This window comes from Dama dama, chromosome 33, assembly GCF_033118175.1.
Source record: "Dama dama isolate Ldn47 chromosome 33, ASM3311817v1, whole genome shotgun sequence".
Classification (NCBI taxonomy): Eukaryota; Metazoa; Chordata; class Mammalia; order Artiodactyla; family Cervidae; genus Dama; species Dama dama.
The window spans coordinates 14,872,111-14,883,195 of record NC_083713.1 but is presented as its reverse complement, the minus strand read 5'-3'; the positions used below and the strand labels follow the sequence as shown (position 1 = coordinate 14,883,195).

Genomic DNA, 11,085 nt, shown 5'->3' with positions numbered 1-11,085 from the left:
AGATATTCTTAGAAAGTGTCCATTTTCATGATGAATTAATTTCCTAAGTGATGGGGGAAAATGAGAAAAAGAGGAAGAAAAAAAATGGAAAGTAGCTTTCACCAGCTATAGACAGACATGAAGAGAGTTAAAGTTCACTGTAGAGGCTAATTGTGTTCTCTTCACAAGATGGGAAGAAAGCATCTATGAAGCAAAATTAATTTAGATGAGAGAGAGCTTGTCACTGTAGCTGGTTTAAATAATTCCATCAAGATTTTATGATTAAAATTTGGTACTTACTAATCTTCACAGTAAAGAAAAAAGAAGGAAGTCTGCTCAATTAAACTAAGTAATCTTTCTTTTATATGACAAGATTTCATTTCTCTGTGTTTTTTTTCCATTTGTTGTTGTTGTTGTTCTACTTTTCCCCATTTTGTTCCAAGGTGCATCTAAAAAACACGATTTTAGTTAGGCTAAAGGTCTACAATGTTACTCTGCAATTTTAAATTGTCCTTGGCACAATCATGCCATTAAGAAAGAAAAATGCAAGAAGGATGATACAAAAGCATGTGCCAGAAGCTAACAAATTTACCAGGAATCAATTCATTAGAAGCTGGCTGATGATCAGTCAAAAATAAAAATATCTTTTGTGCATATCTTTGATCCTCAAACTTAAGGTCAAGCTGCTTCTGCCTGCTGACTTGAGAAATCAGCAGTTCCCCTGGCAGGTGGAATTTTCAGAGAGAAAATGTCTTTAAAAGCCAACTTTGTATACTTAGCAATTCTGAGGAAAGTGTTGATACCATGTTGTTGATTAATGACACAAGGCAAAGTTTGCCCCACAAAAAGAAATGTCTAAGGAGGGTTTTCGTCTTCAGGTTCAGCTGGAAAGACATTTAGCAGACCTATGGGGACCTTGAAGTTCCTCTTTTTCCTCTAATAAACAAGCAGTACCAACCAACAAACAAAAATCAGAGGGGATGGTTAGTGGCCAAACAATCATTTTTCAGTCTTTCATCAAGGAAAATAAGTATAAACAGATCAGATATGCAAAGAGTTCTGAATCCTTCATTGTAAGGAAGAAACAGAAAATCTTATTTATTTGGATTTGGAGCACATCTTCAATATTGATTTCCCTTACTACTATTGGCAAGTTTGACTTTCGTAGGTTTAGACGGAAGATAAGAACACTACTTGTAAGATAAGGTTATTAGTTTGTGGCAGCAAGAGTCTCAATAAAATATCAGTGGAAGCTCCAGAATTGTCAAAGCCTACCAACAAAGATGATCAAGAACATACTTTTCCCTAGATAAAGTAAAAAAAAAAAAAGAAAAGAAAAGAAAAAAAGGTTCATTTAGCTTACTGAAGCACTCAAGGAAAACTGTAAGACGAATTTTAATTATGTAAAGAGGTATCATCTTAAAAGATTTAGGTTTCTATGGACAATTAAGAGGAAAGTCAAGGCCGGTTCTACACTCATTGCTATCAAAAAAGGAAGCGATTTGGTGATTGTCTATTCAGTAACATAATAGGGACCCCTATGCCTCAGGTGCAAACCTATGTTTCATTATATCAGTGTACCCCGTGTTTCATTACAGCAAACCTCCATACTAGAAGGAAACATCATTTTATTTATTTTTAATCACAGAGTAAATGAGTAAAACATTGAAATGAAATCAATATGTTTTTATTAGATCTGAAAATAAATGGTTTAAAATAGAACAATATTATTGTTACTTCTTTATAGTATGTATTTACGCTACAGCATCCTTGGGGCAAACCTTGATGTAGCAAGCCAATGAAGGACAACAATGTGGGCAGTTTTCTCTCTCCAAGGATGGGTTGGCTACAGGAATGATAAACTCCCTCTATGTTTCGCTTGAAGTCAAAGTCCCACCAGAAGCATGCACAGAGAGTAAAGAAAGACGAGGAATATGACACAGTAGAGAAAATGTTTACAGGAGTGTCATTTCAAATCATAAGGAAGGCAAGAAGTGTGGGGTTTTTTTGTGAGTCTCTCAGATAACATGATTATAATGCATATATATGGCTTTCATAACACTGAAGAGGAAAGTACATCTACACATTAACACAGTATACTCCACTTTTTAAAATGATATTATATATAATGTCACTATGTATTTAATTTTAACACATGAGATTTATGCTGTTGTATGGTTATGACTTAAAAAAGTAAAGCTCATGATATTCCTGTGTCCTTATATTTAAATATATTATTTAAAGTTACTGTATTTGAGAATAGCTAAAATATGAAACAGAGAAAATAATCTGGTTAATTATGCTATTACAAATTCTAATATGCTGCCAATGTTAACTTGAAAGAGAAAGTAAAATCACCCACTACACATGCTGTGGAATAAATTTTGATGTTTTAAAGTATGACCAGATTTTAGAGGTACTTTTACTTCAATACACCAACATTAAACACTAAGTACTTACAAAATTGCATTTTCCACAAACTGGGTCCTATCTAGAAAATGCTAAAAATCAACTAAAGCCGTAATGTTTTGCTTTATTGATCTCTAAATCAAAGACAGACATATGAATTTAAATAATTTGTAAATAAAATATGCATAAAAACTTAAATCCGCGAGCCAAGCTTTACTCTGAAGGAAACTAAAATAAGCAAATTATATCCTGAAAGTTTCCTATAAATAAAATGTGGATAAGTATATTAATCACAACTCAAAATAACAATATTTCACTACCAATCCTTACTAAGGATTTTCAAGTTGTTTAACTTTAGAAGTTGATGGAATATAGATACAATAAGAAATATTTACTAACAGAATTATGATAACATTGAAATGATTACTTTACTTTCTAGGTCTAAACATTTTAAATTCATCTCATATAGGTCAGGATATTTATTTTTCATAACTTTGCCATGTGAAATTAAATGTGAATATAATAATGTGTATTTTCATTTAATTTCACATAGCAAGTTATATATGTATGTAAATATATCATGAAACATATGAAACATATTATCAAATATTAGATATATTTGAGGGGTATATCATGATCTATGTGTAATCCATTTCACAAAGCATCACTTCCGTATATACTGTCATCCAAAATATATATTATGTCTATTGTTAATGGAAATAACACCTACCCTCAGGTTTATGATGCATCATTTGCCTATTTATAGGTATTAGGTATATAAAATGTATAAATCTTTTTTACTTTATAATGGAAAAGTAAATATATGCACATATTAATTAATATATATTTACATGCCTATATGGAGATAAAAATATTTTGAACACTCCAAAATATGTGAGTTTCCTTCTCAAAGCAACGGTGATCAAGTAGAAACCACAGAAAATAAATTTAGAAGCACATAGAACACTGAGAAGGCCCATTAGTGGCAGATCTCCCCAAAGGCAACAGAAGTTCAAAATGAGCACAACTTTTGTTTACAACAATGGTAATGCTGAGCTTAGAAGAGCTGATGGCAACAGCTTCCCTGGAATTTGTTTGGTTCAAAAGGAAGATAAACTACATTTTTGAGATCTTTCCTTTTTAAATTGTAGTGTAGTTGATTTCCAGTGTTGTGCCAGTCTCTGCTGTATAGCAGAGTCACCCAGTTATACACATACGTACATTATTTTTATATGCTTTTCCGTTTTGATTTATCCCAGGAGAGTGGATATAGTTCCCTGTGCTTTACAGTAGGACTGTTCTGTTTATCCAGTCTAAATGTAATAGTTTGCATCTACCAATCCCAAATCCCTGTCCATTCCTCTCTCTCCATTTCCTTGGCAACCACAGTCTGTTCTCTATGTTTGCGAGTCTATTTCCGTTTTGTACAAAGGTTCATTTGTGCCATATTTTAGATTTCACATGTAAGTGAAATCATATGGTATTCATCTTTGTCTAAATTAATTCACTCAGTAGGTCCATTTATGTTGCTGCAAATGGTATTATTTTGTCATTTTTATGGATGAGTTGTAGTCCACTGTGTATACATATACACACACTAAATCTGTATCCATTCCTTTGTTGATGCACATTTATGTTATTTCCATGTCTTGGCTATTGTGAATAGTGCTCCTAAGAACATAGGACTGCAGTATGTTTTTGAATTGTAGTTTTGTCTGGGCACATGCCCAGGGGTGGGATTAATAGATTATATAGTAATTTAACTTTTAGTTTTCTAAGGCACTTTCATACTCTGTTCATAGTGGCTGCACCAACTTCCATTCCCACCAACAGGGAGGGTTAACAGTGTAACAGTAGGAGGGTTCCCTTGTCTCCACACTCTCCAGCATTAGTTATTTACAGGCTTTTTAGTGATGGCCATTCCGACTAGTCTTAGGTTGTACTTCATGGTAGTTTTGTTTGTGTTTTTCTGATAATTAATGATGCTGAGCATCATTTTATGTGCTTACTAGCCATTTGCATATCTTCTTTGGAGAAATACCTGTTAAGATTTTCTACCCATTTTTTGATTGTTTTTGTTGTTTTTGTTGTTGTTATTGAGGTGTGTGAACTATTTGTATATTTTGGGCATTAAGCCCTTGTTGGTCACACCATTTGCAAATATTTTCTCCCATCCTGTAGGTTGTCTTTCTTTACTTTCTTCTTCTTCTTTTTTTTTTTTTTTTTTTTTGGTTTCCACAAAAGCTTGTAATATTGATTATGTCCCATTTGTTTATTTTTATTTTTATTTCTATTCCCTTCCCAAGACTGACCTAAGAAAACATTGGCACTATTTATGTAAAAAAATGTTTTGCCTACACTCTCTTTTAGGAGTTTTATGGTGTCATGTCTTATGTTTGAGTCTTTAACTCATTTGGAGCTTACTTCTGTGCGTGATGTGAGGATATGTTATAACTTCATTGATTTACATGAAGCTATCCAACTTTGCAGTACCACTTGCTGAAGATGAGCTACATTTGCGTGAAGAAGTATACCTTTGTGCCAGTAAAGAAAAGGAGAATCTTTTGGTTGTGAAAAATTAGCTGGACTGAAAAATATGTTACTCATTTATACCCTCTGTGTCAGAAATTTCCTACAAACATCCTGAAAACTCTAATTCATTTAAAGATAAATAAAAAGAAAGAAAAAAGAGTGGCATGGATCAATAAATACATTTTGCAACCCTGTAGACTGTAGCCCACCAGGCTCCTCTGTCCATGGGATTCTCCAGGCAAGAATAGTGGGTAGCCATGACTTCTTCCAGGGGATCTTCTTGACCCAGGGATCAAACCTGCATATCATTTTGTGTCTCTTGTATTGTTAGGTGAGTTCTTTACCACTAGCCCCACTTAGGAAGCCCCATTATTCAAGGGAAGAGGTCAAAATATGAACATTCATAGGAGTCTGAGAAACGTTGGTTCTAACCCTCTCGGATAACTTTGAGGGATTCACAATTTCAGTGGAGGAAGCAACTGCAGAGAGAACAAAAATAGTAGAGCCTGAATACATTAATGCATTGCTACAATCTCATGATAAAATGTTAATGAGAGGCGGTGGCTGATCAGGACATGAGGTGGCCCGCAATGAAGCCACCTAGTTCAATGCAAACAAGTGAGTTTGACTCATCAGATGAAGAGCCTATTGAAGATGAACAGACTCCACTTCAGATATCATGGCTACCCCTGTCATGAGTGAGTTGTTCTCAGTTTCTTGGTTTATGTGCTCTTCCAGGTTGTAAATTTAAAAATGTTAGAAGAAATGTCCAAAAGGATGCAGAAGAACTAAAGAGCTATGGTATACAAGACATATTTGTTTTCTGCACCAGAGGGGAACTGTCAAACTATAGAGTTCCAAACCTTTTGGATCTCTACTATCAGTATGGAATTACCACTCATCACCATCCAATTCTAGATGGAGGGACTCCTGACATCACCAGCTACTGTGAAATTATGGAGGAGCTTGAAATTTGCCTTAAAAATAACCAAAAAACCTTAATACACTGTTATGGAGGACTTGGGAGATTTTGTCTTGTAGCTGCTTGTCTCCCCCTATACCTGTCTGACACAGAATCACCACAGCAAGCCATCAACAGCCTGAGGGACCTGAGAGGATCTGGAGCAATACAGACCATAAAGCAATATAATTATCTTCATGAGTTCCAGGACAAGCTAGCTGTACACCTTTCATCAAGAGCTTCACTCTCAAGATCTGTATCTAGATAAAAGAATTTCAAATAACATGTATATGACCATGTCTGAAATTTGAGTTCTCTAATAGCATTTGTATTGAAACTACTAGTGTTATCAAACTGAATGCAATGAATGTAAATGTACATGTGCAGATGTTCCTAAAGTGTTCATTGACCAAAAAAAAAAAAACAAAAAAAAAACTGTTAATGAGGAGTTACTTCTTATGGATGAGCAAAAGTTTCTTGAGATGGAATCTACACATTGTGAAGATTTTGTGAAAATTGTTCAAATGATAACAAAAAATAAAATATGACATAAATTTAGTTGATAAGCAGTGACTAGGAGGGTTTGAAGGACTGACCCCAATTTTGAAACAAAGCTTTATTGTGGGTAACATACTATCAAACAGCATTATATCCTAGAGAAAAATCATGAGTGGAAGAGTCAATTGATGCAGCAACTGAAGCATTGTTTTATTTTTAAGAAATTGCCACACCTACCCCAACCCTTAGAAAACACTACCCTCATCAAGATCAGCCACCTTGTGGCACCCTGGGAAGCCATCAACAAGACACAACCTCCACTAGCAAAAAAAGAAAAAGCAACATGCTGAAGGCTCATATGATTGTTAACCTTTTTTAGCTATGAAGTATTTTTTAATGAAGGTATGTTAATTTTTAGACATAATGCTATGGCACACTTAATAGTCTACAATATAGTGTAAACACACCTTGAATATATGCACTGGGAAACCAAAAATTTAGTGTGACTCACTTTAATGTGATATTTTATTTATTCCAGTAGTCTGGAACCAAACCTTCAGTACTTTCAAGGTGTGCCTATATGCTAAAGGAACTGGTGGAGATCCACAATTATTAGAAAAAAGAAACATAAAAAGCATTTTAAAGATTTACTGGTGAAGGAGTGCCAAAATGCTGTTAGGTCCAAAGCTACATCTAGAAGAGGGCAGAAACTGTTGTGGTACCCAGAATCCAGAGATTCAGGTACAGAACCTTTGTCTAATATTGATCTTTATTCAGAGTATGGGTGAGTGAGGCCTTTCCCTCCCCTACATCACAATGCTAACAAACGTCAAGACTAGTAGTGGGAGAGATGTATCAGGGAAAGCTATAAGACAAAGATTCTATCTGGGAAACAGTGCAAAAATAAACAAAAAAAATATGCAAAGACAAGTAGGGAGACATGCAAGTGGGAATGAGATACTGAGAAAAGCTCTCTGGCAAATTAGCTCACACAACAAACACAAACTGTCCCTAGAGGAATAAAGGCAAGTATACAAACAAGAATCAAAGTCATCCCAAGCCCTAATGAAATTAATAGATAAACCTACACTAAAGATCTAGGAGAAGGAAAAGTATGCTAGTCTACAAGCATAGAAGTACTTACATTAGCATTCCTTGTTCTAGACAACAAATTTGACTTTCAACAACAAATAAAGTACACAAAAAGGCAAGACAAAACACTGTGAAAAGACAAGGCAACTATCAGAACCAGACTCATTTCATATATGAAAAAAGATGCTCTATTAGACTCAAAATTGTAAATAAATAAATATACTAAAGGATCTAGTAGAAAAAGTAGACAACATGAAGAATTTCAACATACCTATTGTGAAACCTGATAAATATAAAAGCTGATAATCCTGAAAGAGTTAATTATTAGTTAGGTTGATAAGAAGTCTGGGGTGCCCAAGAAGGAGAAAGGCATCTGGTGCTCTTGGGAAGAGAAAAAGACAAACTTTTTCATTCCTTACTCTTAGTCATACAAAATGTTTTCTTTTCTTTAAATTCAGAGCTAATGATTGCACAACAAACAACCCATCTTGCTCAAGGATATATTGTCAATTGTTATATGGCAACAACGTAACCTACTGGAGGACATGTTTCTCCTTCTTAAGAACTTTTTGACTAATCCTGTCATTTTAAAGTGTATGATGTAGGAATCCTGTCATTTTAAAGTGTATGATGTAGGAGTGTGTCTGGTAAAATCTTTCTATCCTTAGTTCTAATCCCATTCTCTTAAAATGCAAATTCTGTCATTGGATCTGGTAAGACCTTTACAACCTTGAGACAGTCTTTTGATTTACCGTAATAGTCAACTGAAAAAACATACAGTTCCCTTCTAAGACTAGTGAGGGGGGCACTCTTTGTCCACATTTTGATGTCTGTGTCAGAGGCTTTCTTTGTCTTGTATCAGTTCAGTTCAGTTCAGTTGCTCAGTCGTGTCCGACTCTTTGCGACCCCATGAATCGCAAGACACCAGGCCTCCCTGCCCATCACAAACTCCCGGAGTTTACTCAAACTCATGCCCATCGAATCGGTGATGCGATCCAGTCATCTCATCCTCTGTCGTCCCCTTCTCCTCCTGCCCCCAATCCCTCCCAGCATCAGGGTCTTTTCCAATAAGTCAACTCTTCACATGAGGTGGCCAAAGTATTGGAGTTTCAGCTTCAGCATCAGTCCTTCCAGTGAACACCCAGGACTTATCTCCTTCAGGACGGACTGGTTGAATCTCCTTGCAGTCCAAGGGACTCTCAAGAGTCTTCTCCAACACCACAGTTCAAAAGCATTAATTTTTTGGGGCTCAGCTTTCTTCACAGTCCAACTCTCACATCCATACATGACCACTGGAAAAGCCATAGCCTTGACCAGATGGACTTTTGTTGGCAAAGTAATGTCTCTGCTTTTAAATATGCTATCTAGGTTGGTCATAACTTTCCTTCCAAGGAGTAAGTGTCTTTTAATTTCATGGCTGCAGTCACCATCTGCAGTGATTTTAGAGCCCAACAAAATAAAGTCTGACACTGTTTCTGCTGTCTCCCCATCTATTTCCCATGAGGTGATGGGACCAGATGCCATGATCTCAGTTTTCTGAATGTTGAGCTTTAAGCCAACTTTTCCACTCTCCTCTTTCACCTTCATCAAGAGACTTTTTAGTTCCTCTTGACTTTCTGCCATAAGGGTGGTGTCATCTGCATATCTAAGGATATTGATATTTCTCCCAGCAATCTTAATTCCAGCTTGTGCTTCTTCCAGCCCAGCATTTCTCATGATGTACTCCGCATATAAGTTAAATAAGCAGGGTGACAATATATAGCCTTGATGTACTCCTTTTCCTATTTGGAACCAGTCTGTTGTTCCATGTCCAGTTCTAACTGTTGCTTCCTGACCTGCATACAGGTTTCTCAAGAGGCAGGTCAGGTGGTCTGGTATTCCCGTCTCTTTAAGAATTTCCACAGTTTGTTGTGATCCACACAGTCGAAGGCTTTGGCGTAGTCAATAAAGCAGAAATAGATGTTTTTCTGGAACTCTCTTGCTTTTTCGATGATCCAGTGGATAGGCAATTTGATCTCTGGTTCCTCTGCTTTTTCTACGACCACCTTGAACATCTGGAAGTTCTCGGTTCACATACTGCTGAAGCCTGGCTTGGAGAATTTTGAGCATTACCTACTAGCATGTGAGATGAGTGCAATTGTGCGGTAGTTTGAGCACTCTTTGGGATTGCCTTTCTTAGGGATTGGAATGAAAACTGACCTTTTCCAGTCCTGTGACCACTGCTGAGTTTTCCAAATTTGCTGGCCTATTGAGTGCAGCATTTTCACATCATCTTTCAGGATTTGAAATAGCTCAACTGGAATTTCATCACATCCACTAGCTTTGTTCTTAGTGATGCTTTCTAAGGCCTACTTGACTTCACATTCCAGGATGTCTGGCTTTAGGTGAGTGATCACACCATTGTGATTATCTGGGTCCTGAAGATCTTTTTTGTACAGTTCTGTGTATTCTTGTCCTTTATTGAGCCCATTTTTGCATGAAATGTTTCCTTGGTATCTCTAATTTTCTTGAAGAGATGTCTAGTCTTTCCCATTCTGTTGTTTTCCTCTATTTCTTGCATTGATTGCTGATGAAGGCTTTCCTATCTCTCCTGGCTATTCTTTGGAACTCTGCATTCAAATGGGAATATCTTCCCTTTTCTCCTTTGCTATTTGCTTCTCTTCTTTTCACAGCTATTTGTAAGGCTTTCTCAGACAACCAATTTGCCTTTTTGCATTTCTTTTCCATGGGAATGGTCTTGATCCCTGTCTCCTGTACAACGTCACTAATCTCCATCCATAGTTCATCAGGCTCTCTGTCTATCAGATCTAGTCCCTTAAATCTATTTTTCACTTCCACTGTGTATTCATAAGGGATTTGATTTAGGTTCTTTATCACTGTAATAAAACTTCTGCCACACAGAGGCTCTGAGTGATCAAGCCTGGTCCCTGATCCTGAAGTCAAATCTTCTTCTTCAGAGATCAGGAATCTGACATTTTTCACCATAAACTATGAAAGTCATAATTATACTTGGCAATATAACACTCTTTCCTCTGTAACTGATAGAATAAACAGGAAAACAAATCAATAAATATATAAATAACATAAACTGCACTGTCAATCAACTTGACCTGATTGACATAGAACATATTACACTCAACAGGAGAATACATATTATTCTATGAACACATGGAACAGTCACCAAGATAGAGCACATAGTGGATCATAAAACACATATAAATACATTTAAAACAATTGAAATTAAAAGTTAAACAAAAATAAAGTAGAAATCAATAATAGGGATATATGTTGAAGCAAATCCCAAATAATTAGAAAATTAAAGAACATATTTATAAGCAAACCATGGGTCACAGAGTATGTTTCAAAGGGAAAAATGTATATTTTGATGTAACTGTAAATGAAAAGAAAATATATCAAAATTGTGAAGTACAATTAAAGTGATTCTCTGAGAAAAACTTATAGCAAGAAATATTTATATTAGAAAACAAGAAATAGCAATAAGTAAGTAACTTGTGCTTTTCATTTAAAAAGTAAATGGAGAAGGAAGAGCAAATTAAACCCAAGCAAAGGTAGGAATAAAAAAAATTAGAGCATAAATCAATGATATTGAGAAT

General features: G+C 35.6%; 1 protein-coding gene across 1 annotated transcript; it reads left to right on the top strand.

The window, feature by feature from the left end:
* Window positions 1–5,510: 5,510 nt before the first annotated feature.
* Window positions 5,511–6,149, top strand: LOC133051175 (cyclin-dependent kinase inhibitor 3-like). The gene is made up of 2 exons (XM_061135652.1): window positions 5,511–5,538; window positions 5,659–6,149. The coding sequence occupies exons 1-2, from the start codon at window positions 5,511–5,513 to the stop codon at window positions 6,147–6,149; spliced, it is 519 nt and encodes a 172-aa protein (XP_060991635.1).
* The last annotated feature ends 4,936 nt before the right edge of the window (window positions 6,150–11,085 follow it).